A 25906-nucleotide genomic window follows, 5' to 3' on the forward strand; every position below is an offset into this window, starting at 1 on the left:
AGTTTCTGCTGAATAGACTTCCTAGGTTGCTCTGGAATTCAAAGTTGGCCTAACTGAGGTCTCCAGTTACAGAAAACACTGGCTCTGTATCTTGGGCTTTGAGAAAACTTGTCAGGCTGTCACACTTACCATCCCCTCAGTCTGCTTTTCAGGTTCCTTAAGGACGCATATCTCAAATGTATGGCATCTACCTCTACACCTCGGTCACAACCAAGTGGGTTTCTACTAGATCAGTGTTCCTTGACAGCCAACAAGGGAGCTGACACTGCCCTCCTAAGTTCTGATCTTGCTCCTGTTCAACTGGAACTTGATGGATCCCATGTGGTTTCCCCCATCCTGGCGCTGTGGCTCAGACACTCTCCCTAAGCTGGTCCTTCCCTCCAAATCTTGCCTTAAACACTCAGAAGGTAGAAAACACTTCAACAGCAAAGTTCTCTTCCCAAGCCAACAGTTGTGTTCTTCCAATCACATGATCTTACCTTTTCAATAAAAGGCAAAACAAACCAATTTCCAACATAGCATTACAGCTTTTAAAACCATTCACTTCTCATAGTGATTCACAGAGAACAAGAGATTAAAGTGCTGGCTTTTAAATGTCTAAAGTTGCATTCAGTGCTACAAACAGCCCTGCCATGTGTGTGTTTTTCCTTCATGCTGTTGAGGGGAAGGAAAGATAGGGAAGGGCAGTGAGGGGAAACCCTAAAATTTTCAATCAGAAACTGGAAATTGTAAAAGTGGGAGGTGGGGAGTTCTGTGCAAATCAGTCTCCCAAGGTTCTGTGTCCTCTAGTGAGCTTCAAAGAAAAAAAAAAAAAAAAAGGTGGAGACTCGCAAAAAGGATGAGGGAAAGGCTCCAGACCTAGAGCACCTCCCTTAATAAATACCAGTTAGTGAGTAAGAAAGAGATGCACCTGCACAGGAATACGCAGTGACACTGGGGAGGGCCTGAGGTGGAGTCCGCCGAGCACCCTGTCGCCCCACTGAGGCTCCCTTGGGGACGGGCGGTCTAGTGCTCATTCCTTGCCCTATGTGCAGCAGGTACTGTGCAGGCTCTGGAGATGCCCAGTCCTCTGTCTGGACCAGAGTCCACTCAGAGCTGAGCTGGGGCAGGAGAATGGCTTTCACTAGGCTTTCATCTGATTTTAATAAGGACCTGGAAGATAAAAGGCTAAATGTGTGGTAGAGGACAAAAAACAAAAACAAACCTGGGGGATAATATAAATACAATCTGGGGGCAATATTTATTAATTAAAACTATGTCTTATAGTTTACAAAGATGCTAATGAACAACAAAAGTATAATTGACCTTTAAAATCCTCAGTGAGACAGAGGCTTCACATCTTCTTCAGAATTCTGAAGTGTGCTCCAGGCAGGAAGGCGGGGCTGCGGCACGCAGGTTCCCAGGGGCAGCACCTGCAGACTGCAGGATCCACAAAGCAAGACTCCAGTCTCCTGTAGAATTCCATTCCCCAACCCCCACTGTCCTTGTACTCCTGCCTCCCCAGATTCCACTTCCAAGGCAAGTCCTCAGTTTATCGTCGGGAGAATCTGTTCTTGAAGGCTTTAATCGTCTTGGCCATCATTGGGGCAATTTCTGTGAAAAGAGAAACAAGGCAGCTGTCTCAGAGCTGTGGAGGCTCAGACACACCCCCAGTGGTTTACAGTCAAAGCCAGCTCTGCTATTCTTGGCTGTGCACCACCAGGCAGAGATACAAGTAGTAACTATCTCCTCTGTTCACAATGCAATAAAAGCAACAGCACAGAGCAGACACTTTCGGAGGACCTGCCAGGGGCATTAACAACCACTCTCTCTAACCACCTGCACCAAGGCTCAGAGAGCCCGGCCAACTTGCCCATGGTTGTACAGTAAGGTACAGAATTACAATTCAATCTTTGTCAGACTTTCTTGTTTTTATTTTTGTAAAGAGAGTGTCTCACTCTGTCACCCTGGCTAGGGTGCAGTGTCACAATCACAGCACACTGTAGCCTCTACCTCCTAGGCTCCAGAGTAGCTGAGACTACAGGAGTGTGCCACCATGGCTGGATAATTTTTTTATTTTCTGTAGAGTCAGGGTCTCACCATGTTGCTAAGGCTGGTCTCAATCTCCTGGGCTCAAGCACCCTCCTACCCCAGCCTCCCAAAGTGCTGGGATTACAGGTGTGTGTGAACCACTGCACCCGGGCCCTTGCCAGACTCTAAAGGCCATACTCAGTCATAACTTAACTTTGCCTCACAAATAGCCAAACCAGTAAACAGCACGTCTACCCCCAATCTGTCCAGTGTAGAAACAGGTCTAAGGTGGCTATGCAAGTACTGCCTAAGGAAGGCCAGCCTGCCTCCTGAATGGTTTAATCTGAGCATAGCTGCAGCTCAAGCCAGGACTCCCACCCTCCCATGGGCCCTGCAATTAATACAGAATAAGACTTAAGTTAGGACATCCCCTTAGGATACTGGGGATAGTCTATGGTAATAAAGTTAACAAAATACAAAATAGACGCAACTAGATATAAAGAATAAATATTTGGAAGACGGCCGGGCATGGTGGCTCACGCTTGTAATCCCAGCACTTTGGGAGGCTGAGGCAGGCGAAACACAAGGTCAGGAGTTCAAGACCAGCCTGGCCAACATGGTGAAACCCCGTCTCTACTAAAAATACAAAAAATTAGCTGGGCGTAGTGGCGGGCAACTGTAATCCCAGCTACTTGGGAGGCTGAGGCAGGAGAATCGCTTGAATCCGGGAGGTGGAAGTTGCAGTGAGCCGAGATCACGCCACTGTACTCCAGCCCAGGCGACAGAGTGAGACTCTGACTCAAACAAACAAACAAAAAAAATGGAAGACCCAATTAGATATAAAGAATAAATATTTGGAAGCTAGAGTTATAAGATTATAGAAAAACAGTAAGAGGGCCTGTCATTTAGCTGTTAATATTAGTAATTATGAACACTGTGGTACTGCCTAGAGAAGTAAGTTTACATTTAGGTGAAAAAAGAAGAGTGCCAAAATGGTCATTCACAATGATATTTATTGATTTATTTAGAGACAGCGTCTCACTCTGTCATCCAGGCTGGAGGGCAGTGGCACAATCCTGGCTCACCGCAACCTCTGCCTCCCAGGTTCAAGCAATTCTCCTGTCTCAGCCACCCAAGTAGCTGAGATTATAGGCACGTGCCACCATGGTGGGCTAATTTTTCTATTTTTAATAGAGACGGGGACCATGCCTGGCTAGATACTATTTTCTACTTTCACTTTTTTTTTTTTCCAGAGACAGGGTCGGCCGGGCGCGGTGGCTCACACCTGTAATCCCAGCACTTGGGAGGCTAAGGCGGGCAGATCATGAGGTCAGGATATCGAGACCATCCTGGCTAACATGGTGAAACCCCATCTCTACTAAAAAATGAAAAAATTAGGTGGGCGTGGTGGTGGGCGCCTCTAGTCCCGGCTACTCGGGAGGCTGAGGCAGGAGAATGGCATGAACCCAGGAGGCGGAGCATGCAGTGAGCCGAGATCGTGCCATGCACTCCAGCCTGGGTGACAGAGCAAGACTCCATCTCAAAAAATCCTCCCACCTCAGTCTCCTGAGTAGCTGGGACTACAGGTATGTACCACTAAGCCCAATTTTTTAATTTTTTGTAGAGGGTCTCATTATGTTGTCCAGGCTGGTCTTAAACTCCTGGATTCAAGGGATCCTCCTGCCTCAGCCTGCCAAAGTGCTGAGACTACAGGCATGAGCCACTGCACCCAGACTCACTGTAATTATTTAAGAGATATAGTGCACTATGGACAAAGCAGGGGAAGGAGGGACTGACATTCAGACCAGCTATGTGCAAGGCATCATGCACATGCAATATGCAGTCCACAAAATGTAATACAGTGAATAATGACATTGAGAGTTAAAAACTAGTTCTGAAGTAATATTTGAGCAGGAACTCCAAGTTACTTACTCTTCACAGTGGGTTTCCTAGGATCATAGGAAACAGTGCTGCTGACCACTGGTGCCAAGTGGGCACTGCTGGTGCTTGGGCCATCATAGGCTGGCTCCTCAGGGCTGGGGTTAAAGCTGTTGCTACTGGCGGAAGCATGGCTGCTTCCCGTGGGGTACGGGGCTGGCTTAATCCTGCAACACAGGACAACACTAGTTAGCCATAAGCACAAGAAATCTGCCCTGACCATGAACAGCCTGAAGCAGGCCTGTGTGAGGATGACTAACCCTGTTTGTGGCTTTGACCAGTGGACCCTATCACCCTGGATTCTGGTGGTGGCTCAGAGATGTTTGCATTATCCTTTCAGAATAAATGATAATCTCAACTAACTTTTCACTGTTTTGGTATAAATTTGTATTTTGAAAAGGCTAATGTGGCTTAGACAAAATAACAGTCATTGCAGAAATGTGTTTTTTGTTTAGATGGGAAAAGGGAAAGCATAAGGGAATGTTTCCCATAAGCCAGGCTTTGCTCTCCACTTAATCTTGACTACCCTAAGGCAGGGGTAATTATCACCTTGCACTGCAGTCCAAGAAGCGGAGGCTGAGGGAGGTGAGGGAAGTGCTGAGCTGATGAGGTCTGCCTCCAGAGCCCACAGTCTGCACTGCCTCACTTTCACCAAAAGCAATTTGCTTCCTGCCGCCATGGCTACCTCTAAGGGTTGATAGCACACAAAAGCCAGGTAAAAACCCAGATCTTACTTGATTTTCTCAGGGACAGCTGCTCCTCCCGTTCCAAACTTTTCCTGCCTCCTCCGGACGTCACGAGGTGGCTTGGCCACAGAGTTGACAAAGGCCATCTTTGCTTGTCGGCCTGTGGAATTATGGAGATGAACATCTGCCTTCTTGAGCAGAGATGCTCCTGTTATTTAAACAATCCACGGGCTTTTCGAGTGCCCTGAAACCCCACTGTAGGGTAGAATGGGCGGTGGCAGAAGAAATACCCACCCTGCTACCTGATGTAGGGGCGAGCAGTCCTACACCAGCCAAGCCCACCAATACCCTGCTATTGACCAGAACACTCATCCTGCCAGTTCTCCCCCAGCTCTCCCGTCTCCGTTACCTTTGGGCTTATTGGCATGTGCGAACTGGATATTCTTTGTTAGTACTCGTAGCCGCTGCTCTCGGGCGTCCTGAAGCCGCAGGTACATCTCTCGCCACGACTCATACTCTTCAGGTCTTTCTTCCTTAAAGTCTCGGTGACAATGAACTTTCCATAATTGATCTGTTTCTTCAATTAATACCTGAAACCAGAACCAGGACATCATTTGTGTACAAGCACTTTTCCATATTTCTTTTTTTTTTTTTTGAGACAGAGTCTTGCTCTGTCGCATAGACTGCAGTGCAGTGGTGCAATTTCAGCTCACTGCAACCCTTGCCTCCTGGGTTCAAGCGATTCTCGTGCCTCAGCCTCCCAAGTAGCCAGGACTACAGGTGCTTACCACCACGCCCAGCTAATTTTTTATATTTTTAGTAGAGATGGGGTTTTGCCATGTTGTCCAGGCTGGTCTCGAACTCCTGACCTCAGGTGATCTGCCTGCCTTGGCCTCCCAGAGTGCTGGGATTACAGGCGTGTGTTACCATGCCCGGCCCCATATCTTTTTCTGATTATTTAATTACCTAGGAGTGACCAGTTTCCCAATAATTTTTTGGTCTTCATCTTAGTAATACGTTAAAATACCCCAATTCTAGGAAAAAAAAATAACTCACTAAATTTTAAAAATGCTAAGTGCGAGGCACTATGCTAGTTGCTTTTGGTGGCTGTGACAGGATATCACAAAAATTAGTGTAAGATCAGTCTTTTCCTTTAGAAAATCAGCAAAGGGTAGAACTGCGATCAAGTCAAATCAGGTACTTCCCAACACTACGCTGAACTGTGATGGCAAAGGGGCAACCTAAGAAGGATGTTAAGTTATTGGCCAGGCGCGTTGGCTCATGCCTGTAATCCCGGCACTTCCAGAAGCCAAGAGTCTGAGAATCCATCTCTCCAAAAAATAAAAATATTAGCCAGGTGTGGTGTTATGTGCTTGTGGTCCCAGCTACTGGGAGGATCACTTAAGCCCAGGAGTTCAAGGATGCAGTGAGCCATGACTAGACCACTGTACTGCAGAGTCTAAGCAGCAGAGGTAGACCCTGTCTCCAGAAAAAAAAAAAAAGGTGTTAGGTCATAGAACTTTCAGAATTAAAGAGAGACAGCTAATGCAATCAAATGTGTATACCCTACATCCTAAGGAGGATTTCTGGATAAATCTTGATGTCTCTTAAAGAGACATCCAGCCAATCACCAGATGTCACAAAGTGCTTTCCCCGCCCTGGGTCCCAGCTACTCTGCTGCCAGAATTCTCCCTTTACCTTCATGACTAGGCAAGCTCAAGGGAGGTGTTAAAAGTGTTTTTCTTCTCCCTTTGAATCCCACCCTGCCTAGCCCAAGAGGCCCACTTAAGGTGCCAGGAGCAAGTGCTAATAACATGCTTGTTTAAAGGCCCAGTGGCAAACCAAATATACCCAGAACAATGTTCTGACCACCGATCTGCCCTTCAGCCACAGCGGAGTCACAGGGACAAAGCTATTTCTGGAGGTACAAGCCAGAAAACTGCCCTCTTCCCACCCAAACAGAATACTCACATGATTGCATTCCTCTATGCGATACAGCTGATCAGGTGTACACCTCTCCAAAACAGGTTCAAGAACAGAGTATGGGACTCCTCCCACTTCAAAGATTGCTGCAGAGAAACCAAAGGTGAAGACACTGAGTAGCAGCCAAGCCACCCAGTGATAAGCTCCAAGTGCTACAATGTGCTTGAGAGCTAGAGAGAAGCATGTGACTTACAATCGATGTTGTTTTTAAGTACTCGGATGCATTGCTGGTGCAAGGTCATCATTTTAGGGAGATAGGCACACTTGGAACCAGAATACACCTGCATCTTGGAATTCATTCTGCGCCCAGTAAATCCAGCTTCTTCTTCTTCCTGGGGTGAAGAGAACGCTACAGGGCAAGAAAAACCCAAAAGGGAATTATAAAAGGCCCTAAGTGATCCAGTGAAAACTCTCCTTCTACCCTCTTCAGCCTCCCACTTCCCTTTCCCAGTGGCAATCCACGCTACAGATTTTTGTAGATCCTTCCAGAGAATTTAAAAATAAGCTCCTGTAATCCCAGCACTTTAGGAGGCCAAGGCAGACGAATCATCTAAGGTCAAGAGTTTGAGATCAGCCTGCCCAACATGTACCTGTAGTCCCAGCTACTCAGGAGGCTGAGGCAGAGGAATTGCTTGAACCTAGGAGGTGAAGGCTGCAGTGAGCCAAGATGGAGCTACTGCACTCCAGCCTGAGCAACACAGCAAGACTCTCAACAGCAACAACAAAAAAGAGCAAATGTATCTTATTCCTTTTAAGCCAATTATTCAATTAATAACATACTACATACATTGCTTTTTTTCATTTGCCACATCTGAGAGATCATTCCATGTCAGTGCATAGACTTTCCACGTTTTTTTTTTTTTACTGTGGCATAGGATGCCACTGTGTAGATGAACCATGATTTATCTGTTAGTCTCCTGCTGATGGACCCTTATGTGGCTTCCACTTCTTTTGCTATGAAAATTAGACATTTTTTTCTTTCAGACAAAAATCCTATGTAACACATAGGATAAAGGGCTGCTAATAACAGCAGCAGCAATTTACTAAACAATTACTATGTGATAAACCCAGAGCAAAAAGGCATCACTTCTGAATTCATAAACTGAGCCCTATGGGGCAGATACCATTATAACTCCCATTTACACAATATATATAACTAAGGTCCAAAGAAATTAAGATATTTCTCAAGGTCATATAACTTGCAGAAACCAGAGTTGGGATTCAAACCCAAGCCATCAAACTTCAGAGTCTATGCACTTAGGAAATGCATCAAAAATCTGATGTTATGGTGATAGAAGTTTGTTTGTTTTTGAAACAGTCTTGCTCTGTCACCCAAGCTAGAGTGCAGTGATGCAATCATAGCTCACTGCAGCCTTGAACTCCTGGGCTCAAGTGATCCTCCCACTTCAGCCTACCGAGTACCTGGGATGTGCCACCACGCCTGGCTATTTTTTTTCTCTTGTAGAGACAGCATCTTGCTGTGTTGACCAGGGTGGTTTAGAACTCTTTTTTTTTTCAAATGGAGTTTCGCTCTTGTCGCCCAGGCTTCAGTGCAATGGTGTAATCTCGGCCCACTGCAACCTCCACCTCCCAGGTTCAAGTGATTCTCCTGCCTCAGCCTCTGGAGTAGCTGGGATTACAGGCACGCGCCACCATGCCTGGCTAATTTTTGTATTTTTAGTAGAGACAGGGTTTCACCATGTTGGCCAGGCTGATCTCAAACTTCTTACCTAAGGTGATCCGCCCGCCTCGGCCTCCCAAAGTGCTGGGATTACAGGAGTGAGCCACCACGCCCGGTTGGTTTAGAACTCTTGGCCGCAAGCAATCCTCTTGCCTCAGCCTCCCAAAGTGCTGGAATTATAGGTGTGAGCCACTGCACCCTGCCTTGAATTTTTAAATCTTTTTCCCATTAAGAAAAAGAAGATATAGAAAATTACCTTTTCGCTTTGGCTGGAAGGAGGATATCAGCTCAAGGGAAGGCAGTGGACGGTAATTGGCCTGTATCGCGGGTAACGGGAGGTCTGGCAACACCGGCAACACATCAGGCACCTGCAGGGGACAGACCCATGGGTGGAGAGTCAGTGAGTACGAGCACAGCTCTCTTTCCTACAGTCTATTCCCGGGAGCATTAACTGGACATCTTGCACAGGAAGATCCAGGTTGGAGGGGGCCACAGTCACGTCTGACACCACCTCAGTCAGGAAATAAATACAGATGGGCCCATCACAAGAGAATAATGCAGAAAATTCTTATTTAGGGTACAATATACCCTAACAACCAGTGAAGCCCAGAGGAAATTACTGCACACTGAAATTCAACAGGCCCCCAAAAAGCAAGCTAAAGACAACAGTGGTAGGGCAATCCTCTGAACTCTGCAGGGCCAGGTGCTGTGAGTGGGAAGCCACCAAGGGGCTGAAGGGGTTACCTTTCTCAGCTTGGCTGAATCAGCTCCAGCCGGCTTCTCTGACTTGGTTTTGTTCACCTTGGGTAATTTCTGAACTGAGTCCAAGTTTTTACTAGTGCTTTTAGAGTCATTTTTTTTAAGTCCTTTATCTCCAAGTGCTGTGGCTGAAGTTTTCACAATCTTTTTCTTTTTCTTCCGGGGCTGGTCATAGCTGAGGTAGGATTCGAAAGACATGGTTGGCTGCTCGAATTCATCCTCCATATCTGTCTCCTCAACTTTAGGGAGGGAGCCCAGTGACTTTCTGTCTGAATTAGTTTTGATTTTCCCTTCTGGAGTCTTTAGGTTGTTAGAACCCTTCTCTTTTACTTTGGGCAACAGGTCTCCTGCTCCTTTTCCTGTGTCAAAGCTGTCCAGACCTTGCTTGCTTTTGTCCAATTTGGCTCTCTCTGGGTCCCTGTGCTTTGGCTTTTTCAGGTGGTTGTCTGAAGCTGCCTCTGAGGGAGGCAAACACTTCTTCTTCAGGCTGCTGCCCTCTCTGTCCTTCTCTTTCTTTACGCCACTAGAGGGCGGTTTCTCCCTTGCACTGTCCCCTGAGGGTGGCCTTCGGTTCTCCTCTTTGGAGAGGGCCTTGTGTGATTTCTCTCTGCTCACCACAGAGGCCTTCTCATCACTCTTGGCATCCACGGGGCGTTTGTCCTTGTGGGAAGATTTGTGCTCCTTGTTTTGACTCACAACCCCTTTCCCATGGGGTTCACCTAGGTGTCGTTCTTGGCTGGCCCCCAGTCTGTCCTGAAAGGCATTGCTGTGGCCTTTCCCAGGCTTCTGGTGTGAAACAATGGGCTCCTGGTCCTCCTCCAGGGATCTGTAGTGGTCGACATACATCTGATGAGGACTGGTACAAGATGGAGGGGATTGAACATGGCCATAATCAGAAGACTCAGGGTCTGAAGAGTAAGTTGGTGACATTCTGTGACACCTCTTTCTCTCGTCTCTCCTCTCATGACCATGAGACACTTTGTGAGGTCTCTCGAGCTCCGTGAGTTTCCTATGTTTCTTCTGCCTGTGGTCAGGGCTATAGGATCGGCTCCCCGTGGCTTTCCAGGTTTCTTGGTAGTCCCCCTCCATCTCCTCCTCCTTCTGCAGGGCATCCCGAGGGCGCTTTCGGGAATTGCTCTTCTCAAAGTCCTGCTCATCAGGCTCAGCATTTCTAAAATAAAAGAAAAAGCAGACAAAGTAGGTCTAAGTCTTGCTTCTTGAGGGACAAAGTCACAGAACCTGAACTCACCAAAGAAGTGAAGATGCAGAGCTAGAAACAACAAGGTCTTAAGAAGAAGGTAAGTGGGTTATGCTTAAAGATACTCAAGTCTTAAAACTGGGAAAACCCAAATGAGAAATGGTGAGTTTAACTACAAGATGCAAAAATCAAATATCTCATATACATGAAAATGTGAAGATTTATTAAAACATGAGGACATGTTTAATTTGTTATATAAAATGGGGGCTGCTCGTTATTTATCTAGTTCACAACTAAAAAAAATGCCATTTAAGGAGCGGTTAGAAAGAAACATATCAAAATGTTCACAACGTTTGTCTTTGCATGATAGAAATATGAAATTTTGATTTATATATATATATATATATATATATATATTTTTTTTTTTTTTTTTTTTTTTTTTTTTTTTTTTTTTGAGACGGAGTCTCGCTCTGTCGCCCAGGCTAGAGTGCAGTGGCGCAATCTCGGCTCACTGCAAGCTCCGCCTCCCGGGTTCACGCCATTCTCCTGCCTCAGCCTCTCCGAGTAGCTGGGACTACAGGCGCCCGCCACCGCGCCCGGCTAATTTTTTGTATTTTTAGTAGAGACGGGGTTTCACCTTGGTCTCGATCTCCTGACCTCGTGATCCGCCCGCCTCGGCCTCCCAAAGTGCTGGGATTACAAGCGTGAGCCACCGCGCCCGGCCGATTTATATTTTTAATATTTTCTAATATTCTACAATGATCATGGATTATTTTTATAATTGAGGCAAAACAGTTTCAGAAGGCAAAAGAGAAATAATAAAGAAAATATTTTCTATCTGTAAATTTAACCATGAAATTGAACAAACCTAAAGAGAAATGTTCTTACCGTTCCACAGGAACCAGCTTCTTCCACTGGGCCACTAGGTCCCTGGCAAAGCTTCCAACATGCTCGTGTTTTCGCAAGCTATTTACTGTTTTCCCAACCCCAGTCTCCTAAAATTTGACAAAGTAATTGTTAGAGGGGTCTGGAACTAGGCCACTTTTTTTTCTAAAGAAATAAGGCCTTCTACTTTGAGAAACTCAACAAGCAATACTTCCTTCCTACAACATACCCTGCAAATCTTAACACTAAATTACTTTGTGTCTATGCCCCAAATCTCTAATGACACAGTAGCAAACCTCTTGGTACATAGTAGCAAAGCGTACCAAGTTCAGAACTTTAATAACAAGAGTGATTAGGGCAGGTGTTAGGCACTAAGATAAGAGCTTTGCATACAGTTCTGAATCAGTCTTTACAATAACTCTGTGAAGCAGGATTCAGACCCATTTTACATAGGAACAGCCTAAAGTCATAGAACTCAGATTTGAATCTGGGACTAGGTGATGCCAAAGTCAATGTTCTTTTAATTCTAATTTTGAAATAAAGTCACATGACAATATTCACCATTTTAACTAAAGTACATAATTCAGTGGTTTCCAGAACATTCACAATATTGTATAACCATTATAACCATCTAATTCCAGAACATTTACATTACCCTAAAAAGAAATCCTGTTCCTCCCAATTCTCCTAGCCCCTGGCAACCACTAATCTACTTTCTGTCTATGGATTTGCCTATTCTGGACATTTCATATAAATGGAATCAGACAATATATGGCCCTTTGTGTCTGGTTTCTTTCACTTCCAAAGCCCATACTTGTAACCTTATTCTACACACTCTCTAATGAGAAGGGAATGGGATATCATTATATAATATTTAAAGTCACACACTTCTTACCGCAAGAATGTCTACTGTAATAGGCAGGATGGAGAGTTTCTTCAAATATTTCAATAGCTGCAGAGAAGAAAACATTAATTTCAATAGTCATATTCACTTTAACAAGAATATCTGATTATTAAGTGCTTAGTGCTAACCATTTACAGTAATGAGTATAAGTATTATGCCTATTTACAGTAATAAGTAATATCCCTATTTTACAAGTATGAAAATAGGCTCATAAAAGTTATGTTTCTTGTCCCAAGATGCAAGTGGGGCAAGATTCACTCAGGTCTGTGGCTTTAGACTCCCTGCTTTCAACCACTGTGCTACGCCAAGGGGAAATAAGATGTAGAGAAGAGAATCAAAACTTACCAACTCTGATAAAAGCCATCAACAACTATCATTTTTGCCCTAGTTTTGATAGAATTTATGAGAAAGGTACCAATTTTAGGAGAATTACCCACGGACCTGGCACAGAGGAAGTAAAAGGAAGAAAAGGCCTCTACAGGAAAAGACCATCATGTTTCCAGAAGGGCCACAGTGTTTAACAGAATTGTTTTCTTCTATATAAGTGTAAAGCCAAGAGCAATTTCGAGTTGTCAGAATCAGAGCTTTGATGTTAATGGTGGACACAAAATGCCTGGGTAGATTAGAAAAGTGATCTGGGTTTGACCACATTTCCTTCCTATAGTTCCTAAAACTAGGTGAAAATCAGTACAGCAGAGCTGTTAAGATGGAGTTCTGGAGTCAGAGACAGGCTTCACAGTCTGGCTGTCACTCCTTGATGGGTGATCTTGAATAAGTCAAAAACCTCCTCAAACTTCAGTTACTTCATCTGCAAAATAGGAACTTGGTCCTGTCTCTATTTCACAAACTATGAGGATTCACTGAGACAAACCATGTGCAGTCCTTAGTCATAGTGTCTAGAACACTATGAAAGCTCACTAAATACTTATCATTTCATTCATCGACTGACAGCTTTTAGCGTTCTGCCCTTGATCTTCAACCAGATATTCCTCAGCCAATTCCTACTTGCTCTAACAAAAGTTATGACTGGCCATACCTTTCTCTAGGAAATGTCTATGTGTATCTAAACATACATACAAGGAGTGCTTCAAAATACAAGTAGTTTAAAATAGATAACTGTAGTTACCTTTGCATTTACATATTATATAACAAGATCTGCTCTTTTACCATGTGTGGCCCAGATATAATTGGTATGCCATATTGCTATTAGGTGGAGTAACAAGTCTGTTTTTCTGGTCATTCCACTTCAATCATTACTTAACATGGTCACCAGACACAGCAATTGGATTACAAGTGATAATCTTGAGACCAAGTAAGAGGCCAAGTGGCATATCTAGGGAGTTTCACCTTCATAGTTGAGTGAAAATTATCCCCCACTTCAAATGCTGTCACCACCACCATCCAACTCAGGAAAAATTTTGTGTTTCTTGCCACCCAAGCTATGGGTGCAAAGACTAATACCAATTCCTTCACTTAAAGGAAAATTTTAAATCACTGAAAAGGTCAAAAACAAGTGGTTCTCTCATAATGCCATTCCTTGGAAGGGGTAGGTTGGGAACATTCACATACCATCTACTGTGTGTCAGCTACTGCACTAAGTTCTTACGTGTGTTACCTCATTTCATCCCCACTAACCAACTCTATAAAGTGGATGTTATTCTCCCCATTTTACAGATATTGCAACTGAACCCAATCAGGTTAGGTAACTTGCTTAACAAGCTGGAAAGTCAAATGTGTCTACTACAGTAAGTAAAGCCAGGAGAAGCATCCAACATCAGAACACTGTCCTTAGGAAAAGAAAATAGAGCGGCAGCACATATACTTCTTAGCGTACTTGCAAGAAAGCAGAAAAACTCCTCCTGTGATGTGATTAGACAGTTCAGAACCCACATAGTAAAGGAGGTCACCAAGGGGACAAAGGTGTCCCAGGACCTCTACAAAGCCAACATTTAAGGATGAGGCTGGAAGTCACTGTGGGTGTGTTTATCTCAAAGCCTAGCACTGACTGGAAGAACAAATGCTGTCTTTCTGCTTTACTTTGGGTTATTAGGGGTGATTTAAAAGGAGATAAAACTAAAACCCTCAAGATTTTCAGACTCATTTAGTCTAACACAAGAGAAAAAAGGACTTCACAACCCCTCTATTTTCAGTAAATTTCAAGAAAGAACAAAGCAATAACAAGGCAAAGGCACATTGGGCATCCTCAGGTGGATCGAAACTTGCTGTTATCAAACAAGGTACCAACTGTAGAGCTTGTAAGAACTGATAACAGGCAATTGAGAAATATCAAACATTTGCGGGGTACATGTTGAGGCATCTCAGTTGTCCCCTGCACAATCCTTCAACCCAAAAAAGCAAAAAATATTTTTAATGTCACCTGCCATCAAAATGTTCTTGGTAGCTTTCACAGGCAAAATGTAACACAAGACAAGTAACTTTTTTTTTTGGAGATGGAGTTTTGCTCTTGTTTTCCAGGCTGGAGTGCAATGGTGCCATCTCGGCTCACTGCAACCTCCGCCTCCTGGGTTCAAGCGATTCTCCTGGCTCAGCCTCCCGAGTAGCTGGGATTACAGGCACCACCACCATGACCAACTAATTTTTGTATTTATTTATTTTTTTGTGTTTTTTTTTTTTTTTTTTTTTTGAGACGGAGTCTCGCTCTGTCACCCAGGCTGGAGTGCAGTGGTGCGATCTCGGCTCACTGCAAGCTCCGCCTCCCGGGTTCACGCCATTCTCCTGCCTCAGCCTCTCCGAGTAGCTGGGACTACAGGAGCCCACCACCAAACCCGGCTAATTTTTTGTATTTTTTTTTAGTAGAGATGGGGTTTCACCATGTTAGCCAGGATGGTCTCAATCTCCTGACCTCGTGATCCGCCCGCCTCGGCCTCCCAAAGTGCTGGGATTACAAGCGTGAGCCACCGCGCCCGGCCTGTAATTTTTGTATTTTTAGTAGAGACAGGGGTTCATCATGTTGGCCAGGCTGGTCTCAAACTCTTGACCTCAGATGATCCACCCGCCTTGGCCTCCCAAAGTGCTGTGATTACAAGCGTGAGCCACTGCGCCCGGCCAACTGTGTGTTTTTTTGTTTGTTTTTTTTTTGAGACGGAGTTTCGCTCTTGTTGCCCAGGCTGGAGTGCAATGGCGCAATCTCGGCTCGCTGCAACCTCTGCCTCCTGGGTTCGAGTGTTCTCCTGCCTCAGCCTCCCGAGCAGCTGGGATTACAGGTGCCTGCCACCACACCCGGCTAATTTTCGTACTTTTAGTAGAGAAGGGGTTTCACCATGTTGGCCAGGCTGGTCTCGAACTCCTGATCTCAGGTGATCCACTCACCTCGGCCTCCCAAAGTGCTGGGATTACAGGCGTGAGCCACTGCACTCGGCCTAAGGACAGGTAACTTTTACCAGCCATGAACTATGAAACATAAAAACAGAAACCAAGTGGCCCTAGACTGCTGATACCTTCTCCCTCAAGTGAGCCAAGATAATAGATGAAAAAGTGAAAACAGAGTTACAGCAATGTCTAATACCAAAAAATCCATGAACATAGGTGTGGAATCAAACCCTTGGCTAATAATGGTTTGAAAGCAAGATCTGGTTGTAAATTCAACAGTGCTATATAATCATCTTGCAATTTCACATACAACCTGTAGGAGCTTGTTAGGTTACCAGAAGGTTGAGAGGAACAAGGCCAACATGACAGCTTGCAATCTTCCCTCTGCAGTTAACTCATTTCTGAATGCCGACTATTATGCCCTTGGCAAAAATGATCTCCCAACATTTTCTCATCTTCAGGATGCTCACTTCACAATGCAAAGCTAGAAGTTCAGGGTGATTTTCTATCTAGAAAGAGCCCAAATCCTCAAAAAAAAAAAAAAAAAATCACTAATAGTTCAACTAGGTTGAGGTGGAATAAGCCTTTTCCTAATTTTGTATCTCATGCAAATCAACTAATAGAAAAACTACTTCCAAATCTAAATTCTAGTTAAAAAAAAAATGACTGTAGACACTACATAGAACATTTGTATCTGACAGAAATAAAGAACAAATAGTGGGTAGTTATTATATGGCATTGCTTTAAGGTACCAAACGTCAGTCACAGATCTTACAGTGTTCAGGAAAACAAACTAGTACTAAAAAATAATGACCATTTATTAGATGTCCACAAGGGGTTACTGTAAAAAGAAACTTGTAGGTATGCCTGACCACTAGGTACGGTACTGAAGCTGCAACAGAAAACATGGCACAATGAAAGCATTTAAGTTTTCCCAGATTTGTAACTAAAATGGCTTCCTGAAGAAGTGAATCTTCGAGCTAGGTATGAACGAGGAGCCTTAAAAAGTGGTCTGATGGTAAGAGGCTGTGTACGGCCTTTGGAATTGGAGAAACCCTATCTCCAACAGGCTAGAACAAGGTAAAGAGAAAGTGGCTCTTCAAGGAAAAAAACTCCAAAGAACGACGATTGGTTTTCTGAGCACTGACTTTCAGCCTAGTACCTTAGCCTTTCAGGTTAGTCCTAGGAAGCAGCAGGTGAGGAAGAGGCTCAGCAGAGCAGTTCCCCCATGGCCCTAGCGCTCCCTCCACGACTTCCTTTTCCACCAGGACTGAGCTCCAACTCCTGGAACTGCCCGCCCCGGCCAGAATGATGACGGAGAATGCCAAACACATAAGTGCTTTCATCGTTGTGTTTCCACTTAAAAAATCCTGACAACTAAGTTCAAGACCAGCCTGGCCAAGATGGTGAAACCCTGTCTCTACTAAAATTACAAAAATTAGCCAGGCATGGTGGCGGGCGCCTATAATCCCAGCTACTCGGGAGGCTGAGGCAGAGAACTGCTTGAACCCGGGAGGCGGAGGTTGCAGTGAGCCGAGATCGCGCCACTGCACTCCAGCCTGGGCGACCAGAGCAAGACTCGTCTCAAAAACAACAAAAAAATCCTGACAACCACCAGACTGTCTCCTGGAGACTAGAGAAGTGAGTGACAGAAAGATGGAAAGGTACAAGAACGCGTTTAACTTAATGTTCAGTTTGTACAATAAACAACAAAAACTACTTAACTACAATTAAAAATGGTTGCCCATCAATCGAACAACGAGAAACGGTAGCTCTTACCTTCCTATTAATGGCCAAAAGGAAACCTAGCTGCGACTTCCAACCCCGGGCCCCCGCCTCTTTTTCAATTCCAACCTAAGTTTTCAGGAGTATGCCTAGGTGACGTGAGGCTTTATTCTGCTTTGAAAGGGATTCACTGAGAGAGCGAAAGGTCCACGCGCTGATAATCCAGCCGGAGAGTAGTAACCGCGTCTCCGAGAGGCGCGGACCACACCGCGAGCCCAGGCTCCGCAGCATTCGGGCGCCCCGTCTCCTCTTCCCAGCGAACACGCACCCGCTGGCAAGTCCGCGCCGCCCCGCGGGGAGCCGGGCACCAGCGCAGGCACCGAGAGGCCAGCGAGACGGCGGCCAGCGCCCTCCCGCCCCGGGCACGCTCTCCCGCAGGAAACAGCTGGCTCGGGACGCCACGGAGCGCCTCTGGGAGGAAGCACTGGGCACGCGGTGTCCGCACCGGGCGCGCCCCCGTCCCGGGCGCGTGAGGGAGGGGGAGCGGCCGAGGCCCCGCGTCCCGACGCCCGACGCACGGGGTCCCTACGCGCGGGCAGCGGTCAATGGCCGCGAACTTCACGACCCCAGCCCCGCGGGGCCTGGCTCAGGGTCCCAGCCCCCGAACCCCGCTGCGCTCGGGCCGCGACCGTTACGGGGCCCTCACCGACCCAACGCCCACCCCGCTACGCGCCGCCGCCTTGCTCACCTTCTTAGGGTCCGGGTTCGCGGCCAGGCGCGCCTGCAGCTTCTCCACAACTTGGAGCGCCGACTCCGCCGCCATCGCTGTCACTGGCGCGGCCTCCTCGCCGGAACTGGACTCGCGTCGCGTCCTCGGGCCGCAGCTCCGCCCTCCGTGCATCCCCGGCGGAGACGGAAGCGCGCCTGGCCCCTTCCGGGCCTCGGCTGGGGTGTGTGGGGGGCGGCAGGCTGCAGGCTCCGCCCCCAAGGCCCGGTACCCAGCGCCCACCCGGCGGCCGCGCACGCCTCGCGCCCCGGGCCCAAGTGTGCGCGCTGGGGGCTGGGGGCTGCTCGGGCCGTACGCGCCTCCGACGCCGGCACCCTCGCTCCCGGTGCTCGCGTGCTGAGCCCAAGCCTGGAAGACCTCTCCAGGGTCTAGTTCAAGACGGAATGAGGCCACCGCGCCAGACCCTGGCCTTATAAATCCCAACGCTTTCTCCCGCCCGGGGCTTAGCCACGCCCTAATCAACACCCTGTCTGGGGTCCCGGGCTGGTGCCCGTCCTAGGAGTCCGCAGGTACACGCGGTAGCAGCCACCCTAGGCTGAGCACACGATGCGTCAGTAGTTAGACTATCTTTTCCAGCCTCAGTACAACCTGATGAAACGAGTTGTATGATCTTAATTTTACAGATGAGGAAACTGAGGTTCAGGGAGACCAAATTAACTTGCAGATGGCCGCAGGACAGGAAAGAACTGAAAATGGAACCTGAATCTAAGATGTCTAGGACCACTGTGAGCGCACATTTCTTAACAGGTCGAGGAACTGAGGCCCAGAGAAAGGGATTTTTCAAAATCCAAACAGCTTAGTTCCTTCCATGAGGCAATAATAGCCCATGTGTCTTGTTTTCCCCACAAACAGTGTCTGGCACATAGGCACTAAATAAATACTTCTCGAATGAATGTATAGATAGATAGATGTTTCCTCTGATGACCTGCCAATGAGCCGTAGGGCTTGAATCAGAAGAGCCCAAGATGCTATTCTTCAGGCCGTCTACTCTCATCCTAAAAGCACTAAGTTTTACCATTACTCATATTACTACTAAAAAGAGCAACTAAATAGTTGCAAACTCACTTAAAGTACCAGCATTGATTACATCTCATTTGATCAGATCAAAGTAGAACCTAATCAGATCTTCAGCAGCAAATTGGCAATGCACCTAGCCTGATCTCTCCCTCAAAGCAGGAAAGCCCAGAGATTCTTCCGGATTCCAGTTCTGGAAGAAACAAACCTTAAACACAAGTTGTTTCTTCAAACGAGCATTCATTCACTCACTATGCTGAAAAGCCCTCCCTACCATGTCCCCACTTCTCCATTTGGCGCCCCTCCCCCAGTTCCCTGAGCAACTGACCACCTTTTCAGGGTATAAATGGTCAGTTTATTTATCTGTCTTGCCACTGGGCTGTTTATTTATCAAGTACAGTAACCGACCTGTCCAACTTTGAATCTCTGCCACCTAGCATCATCTAGACCTTATAATCAGCATTGGATGTAAAGTCCATACAAGACTAATGACCATCCACTTGGTGCCCTAAGGCTCAAATGAGGTATGTTGTAGAAAAGGCATTGAACTGGGTGTGAGAAAACTTCGATTCTAGTCCCAGCAGTAGCGTCTCCCTCCTCTGCATAGCAAATACTTTTACATTTTATATTCCTCCCATTTTGAAAATGTAGCACTGTTGTAATGGAATACAGACTGATTCTTGAAGCAGAATTGCTGAGTAATTGGCCTGGCACATACTCGGGACACATGGAACATTCTGCAGATGTTATCCAGAGAGAGCTCAATAACCAAAATGAAAAGAAACAATGAGGCTGGGCACAGTGGCTCACGCCTGTAATCCCAGCACTTTGGGGGTCAAGACGGGGGACTGCTTGAGCCCAGGAGTTTGAGACCAGCCTGGGTAACGTAGTAAGACCCAGCCTCTACAAAAAATATAAAAATTTTAAAATTAGCCAGGCATGGTGGTGCGTGCCTGTGGTCCCAGCTACTTGGGAGGCTGAGTTAGGAGAACCACTTGAGCCCAGGAGATCAAGACTGCAGTGAGCCATGATCGCACCACTGCTCCAGCCTGGCAACAGAAAAAAACAAAAAAACAGAAAGAAAGAAAAAATGAATGCTTCTGGGGGATCCTGGAGTGGGTGCGCTGCTCCCACACAGCCACCCCTATGTCAGCCTGAGTCAGGCTTACCTGCAAAGTACTCTTACATTTGGATATATGACTTTTTTTGTTTGTTTGTTTGTTTGTTTTGAGACAGAGTCTCACTCTGTCACCCAGGCTGGAGTGCAATGGCGAGATCTGGGCTCACTGCAACCTCTGCCTCCCAGGTTCAAGCAATTCTCCTGCCTCAGCCTCCCGAGTAGCTGAGACTACAGGCATGCGCCACTACGCTCGGCTAATTTTTATATTTCTAGTAAAGACGGGGTTTTACCATGTTGGCCAGGCTGGTCTCGAACTGCTGACCTCAAGTGATCCACCCGCCTCAGCCTCCCAAAGTGCTGTGATTACAGGCATGAGCCACCACGCCCGGTCTGGATATATGACTTCTAGGACGAGCAGCTAATTATACATGTGTAATTCTCTGTTTTTTTTTTTTTTTGTTTTTTTGTTTTTTTGTTTTTTTTTTGAGACAGAGTCTTGCTCTGTCGCCCAGGCTGGAGTGCAGTGGCGCAATCTCGGCTCACTGCAAGCTCCACCTCCCGGGTTCACGCCATTCTCCTGCCTCAGCCTCTCCAAGTAGCTGGGACTACAGGCGCCCGCCACCACGCCCGGCTAATTTTTTTGTATTTTTAGTAGAGACGGGGTTTCACCGTGGTCTCGATCTCCTGACCTCGTGATCCGCCCGCCTCGGCCTCCCAAAGTGCTGGGATTACAAGCGTGAGCCACCGCGCCCGGCCAATTCTCTGATTTTTTTAAAAAACTTTTCAACCACTTCTAAAATTGGTACTCTGTATGTATTCACTGGGGGATTACCATTGAAATCCTTGGTTTACACACGGGTGATCAACACAGGAATGAGATTCCTAAGGTCAGAGGCTGTTTACCCATCTTCGATTAGCAACATTTAGCACATAGGTGAGATTCAGTAAGTTTCTTGAAAACTGAAATAATTATTATTAAATTTAAATTATTAAATTTAAGGCTAGCCTGACGTGTCATCTGAAAACCTAAGAGGGCGTCCTCAGCTCTCTTATCAGCACTACAGAGTCCTCTGTGAGAGTAACTAAAAGACCCATCCTATTCTGTTCAGGAGATGAGTTCAAGGCTATACTAGGGGAAAAGGATGGGCAAGGAGGCTCTCATCTGCTCCATACACTTTTTTGAATTTTTGCAGCAAGTATAGTCTACTCAGTATAGTCTCACTCAGTCGCCCAGGCTGGAGTGCAGTGGCACGATCTCGGCTCACTGCAAGCTCTGCCTCCTGGGTTCACGCCATTCTCCTGCCTCAGCCTCCCGAGTAGCTGGGACTACAGACTCCCGCCACTACACCCGGCTAATTTTTTTGAATTTTTAGTAGAGACGGGGTTTCACTATGTTAGCCAGGCTAGTCTCGATCTCCTGACCTCGTGATCCACCTGTCTCGGCCTCCCAAAGTGCTGGGATTACAGGCATGAGCCACCGCACCTGGCCCTTTTTTTTTTTTTTTTTTTTTTTTTTGAGACAGGGTCTCACTCTGTTGCCCGGGCTGGAGTGCCCTGACACATTCACGGCTCACTGTCAGTCTTGACCTCCTGGGCTCAAGTAATCCTCTTGCCTCAGCCTGGGACTACAGGTGTATGCCACCATGCCCAGCTAATTTTTTTATTTTTATTTTTTGTAGAGAAAAGGTCTCACTAGGTTGCCCACACTGGTCTTGAACTCCTGGGCTCAAGTGATCCTCCCGCCTTAGCCTCCCAAAGTGTTGAGATTACAGGCATGTGCAACTGCACCCAGTCTGGTCTATTTTTATAATGAAAATAACTTAAAGGTATTTTAATTTTGGAAAAGAGTAATCCTAGGCTGGCTAGCATTAGAGAGATTTAAAACACTGAAAGACAAGTTAAAAAAATTTTCAGGCCAGGCGCAGTGGCTCATGCCTGTAATCTCAGCACTTTGGGAGGCCGAGGCAGGCGGATCACCTGAGGTTCGGAGTTTGAGACCAGCCTGGCCAACATGGTGAAACCCCGTCTCTACTAAAAACACGAAAATTAGCCCGATGTGGTGGCACCTATCTGTAATCATAGCTACTCAGGAGGCAGAGGCAGGAGAACTGCTTGAACCCAGGAGGTGGAGATTGCAGTGAGCCAAGATTGCACCATTGCACTCCAGCCTGGGCAACAACTGTCTCAAAAAAAAAAAAAAAAAAAATTGGCCGGGTGTGGTGGCGGGTGCCTGTAATCCCAGCCACTTGGGAGGCTGAGGCAGGAAAATCACTTGAACCCGGGAGATGGAGGTTGCAGTGAGCTGAGACTGCACCATTGCACTCCAGCCAGAGCAACAAGAGCGAAACTGTCTCAAAAAAAAAAAAAAAAAAAATTCAACCATCTTGTCCTCATAGCAGAGAGGAGCCCTTTCATAAAACAGTCTAAGATTCTGCAGGCCTGACAGTGTGCTAAGTGAGGCATACTGGCTCAAGTGGGCTTCCTCCTTGGACCTATTCTGCCGAGAGGTCTGCCACTCTATCTTAGCAAGTAGGCAGCATCTGAAGTTGCTTGGATGGTGGTGTAAAGAACAAAGGTTGGAGCTTAGTGACAACCTGGGCTCCAATCTCAATTCCACCAATGCTAGCCATGGCTCCTGATCAAGTTACTTAAACTTGCTGAAATTTTTTCCTCCTACTGTATAGATATCCTGAGGCTTATTAATATGTCAAGTAATTGGCATATAATAGGTCTTTTTGAAAAGGCAGCAATTATTAGGGAAAATGCATTGCCTTGGTGAAGAAAATATAGTGTGCTGCTGTAAAGCAAGATATAAAATCCTCCATCTGGCAAGTTTGTTTTTTTTGAGACAGACTCTTGCTCTGTCAGCCAGACTAGAGCGCATTGGCACGATCTCGGTTCACTACAACCTCTGCCTCCTGGGCTCAAGCAATTCTCCTGCCTCAGCCTCCCCAGTAGCTGGGATTACAGGTGTGTGCCACCACGCCTGGCTAATTTTTGTATTTTTAGTAGAGACAGGGTTTCACCATGTTGGCCAGGCTGGTCTCGAACTCCTGACCTCAGGTGATCCACCCGCCTTGGCCTCCCAAAGTGCTGGGATCATAGGTGTGAGCCATCGTGCCTGGCCCATCTGGCCAGTTTTGTTCTGCACAGCTGTGGCCACTGTTCTCTTCCCCCATGGGTTCATGTTTCTGAATTGACTACACTCATCTTTGTTTCACAGCCTTCAACCAACATTCAGTTGGTTATTTACTTACGGATGGCATCTTTTTGGGTTTCACAAACTGAATTCACCCTCTTCAAATATAGTAATGGCATGTGGAGACTGCCAGCTCCAGGGTGTAGTGTTTGAGATTCAAAGTCCACAACTTTCACAGAATGTCTTGAAAGGTGGATGAAACTTTCCACTAACAATTTAAAGATATCAGACCTAGATAACCCTCTGAGGCCTTTTGTCAAAAGAGGGTAGAACACAGCCTTCTCTCTGCTCATGAAGAGCAGTCTACTGAGAATCTGTATTTACTAGGGGGAAAAAAAGCTAACATTAAAATTAAAAAGTAGGTCGGGCACAGTAGCTCACACCCATAATCCCAGCACTTTGGAAGGCTGAGGCGGGTGGATCACCTGGGGTCAGTAGTTTGAGATCAGTCTGGTGAAACCCCATTTCTATTAAAAATAACAAAAATTAGCCCAGCTTGGTGGTACACGCCTGTAGTCCCAGCCAGTCGGGAGGCTGAGGCAGGAGAATCGCTTGAGCCCGGGAGGCGGAGGTTGTAGTGAGCCGAGATAGTGCCACTGCACTCCAGCCTGGGCGACAGAGCAAGTACTCTGTCTCGAAAAAAAAAAAAAATTAAAAAGTAACAAGTATACTGATACTGTTAAACTTTATGGATTTATATAAATTGTATCCAGGTGGAAGCCTGTCTGCAGGCCTTCCCTTAGCTCTTTATCTTGTTTTATTTTTGTTACAGCACTTAGACAATTTGAAATTACCTTACTTAAGTGGCATATAGTGCACTTAAGAGGCACTTTTTACAGTCTGTTCCCAATATGTAAGCTCCACGAGACATCACTGTAGCTAAAACAGTGCCTGGTTACCTAATAAGCACACCATATTTTTTTTTTTTTTTTTTTTTGAGACAGGAGTTTCACTCTTGTCATCCAGGCTGGAGTGTAATGGCACAATCTTGGCTCACTGCAACCTCCACCTCCCGGATTCAAGCTATCCTCCTGCTTCAGCCTCCGGAGTAGCTGGGATTACAGGCGCCTGCCACCACACCCAGCTAATTTTTGTATTTTTAGTACAGATGGGGTTTCACCATGTTGGCCAGGCTGGTCTTGAACTCCTGACCTCAGGAGATCCGCCCACCTCGGCCTCCCAAAGTGCTGGGGTTACAGGCATGAGCCACCATGCCTGGCCAGCACTCCATAAATATTGACTGAGTTGAATGAAAACTTTGCCTTCCAGCATTGTTGTACAGATCACATGAGAAAACACTTGGCAAAGTGCTATAAACAATGCTCATTTTACTGATGAGTAAACTGATACTTAGAGAAACAAGTGACACCGTGCCCTCAGCCCCAGAAACTGAGAATGTGGTTGTGGTCTTTGCTGCGAGTGCCCTTCTTGGAACAAAGTTGTTAGACAAAGTGTGAGCTGCTAGGCATGGTGGCATGCACCTGTAGTCCCAGCTATCCTGGAGGCTGAGGCAGGAGGATCGCCTGAGCCTAGGAGTTCTGGGCTGTAGTGCACTATACCAATCAGGTGTCCGCACTAAGTTTAGCATCAATAAGGTATACCCCCAGGGAGCTGGGGACCACCAGTTTGCCTAAGAATGGGTGAATCGGGCCGAGTCGGAAGTGGAGCAAGTCAAAGTTCCCATGCGGATCAGCAGTGGGATCATGCCTATGTACAGCCACTGCACTCCAGCCTGGGCAACATAGTGAGACCCTGTCTCAAAACAAAACAGATGTGTGAGCTAAAGGCAACTAGCCTAGAAATGATGGGGATAACAGGAAAAAGCAAAAAAGGAGAGTGGGGAGAGAGAGGAAGAAGGAGCAACTGACTGATTTGATCGATTAAGTTTTCATCCCCAATATTGGCAGATGTCTCTGAACTCTGTGAATTTGAGTGTCCACAGATCACAAATTCTCAAAGGGGTCTATGTCTCTCTCCTGTCTTAAAAAAATAAAAGATTGGGCTGGGCATGGTGGCTCACACCTGTAATCTCAGCACTGTGGGAGGCCGAGGTGGGCAGATCACGAGGTCAGGAGATCGAGACCATCCCAGCTAACACGGTGAAACCCCGTCTCTACTAAAATACAAAAAATTAGCCAGGTGTGGTGGTGGGCGCCTGTAGTCCCAGCTACTCGGGAGGCTGAGGCAGGAGAATAGTGTGAACCTGGGAGGCGGGGCTTGAGGTGAGCCAAGATTGCGCCACTGCACTCCAGCCTGGGCGACAGAGCAAGACTCCATCTCAAAAAAATAAAAATAAAAATAAAAATAAAAGATTAAAGACTACTGAGTTAAGCAGGGAAGAAGAAAGCAACAGCACGAAAGGGGTTGGGAACGCCTGCCATCTGTGAGGCTCCTCTCAGTGGCTCAGCTCTGTGCTGCCTTTACATACTTTTTTTTTTTTTTTTTTTTTTGAGATGAAGTCTTGCTCTGTCACCCAGGCTGGAGTACAATGGCATGATCTTGGCTCACTGCAACCTCTGCCTCCTGGGTTCAAGCGATTCTCCTGCCTCAGCCTCTTGAGTAGCTAGGATTACAGGCACATGCCACCACACCTGGCTAATTTTTGCATGTTTAGTAGAAATGGGGTTTCACCATGTTGGCCAGGCTGGGCTCGAACTCCTGACCTCGTGATCCACCCACTTTGGCCT

At 46.5% G+C, this 25906-nt stretch overlaps 1 protein-coding gene across 1 annotated transcript; it reads right to left on the reverse strand.

The window, feature by feature from the left end:
• Positions 1 to 1212: 1212 nt before the first annotated feature.
• Positions 1213 to 19802, reverse strand: ELOA (elongin A). The gene is made up of 11 exons (XM_055262597.2): positions 17848 to 19802; positions 12036 to 12092; positions 11144 to 11250; positions 9043 to 10228; positions 8555 to 8666; positions 6811 to 6966; positions 6606 to 6703; positions 5044 to 5224; positions 4683 to 4794; positions 3943 to 4115; positions 1213 to 1593 (listed from the first exon to the last, which is right to left on the reverse strand). The coding sequence occupies exons 1-11, from the start codon at positions 17998 to 18000 to the stop codon at positions 1532 to 1534; spliced, it is 2397 nt and encodes a 798-aa protein (XP_055118572.1). The 5' UTR covers positions 18001 to 19802; the 3' UTR covers positions 1213 to 1531.
• Between the last annotated feature and the right edge of the window lie 6104 nt (positions 19803 to 25906).

Source organism: Symphalangus syndactylus, chromosome 22 (genome assembly GCF_028878055.3).
Source record: "Symphalangus syndactylus isolate Jambi chromosome 22, NHGRI_mSymSyn1-v2.1_pri, whole genome shotgun sequence".
NCBI lineage: Eukaryota > Metazoa > Chordata > Mammalia > Primates > Hylobatidae > Symphalangus > Symphalangus syndactylus.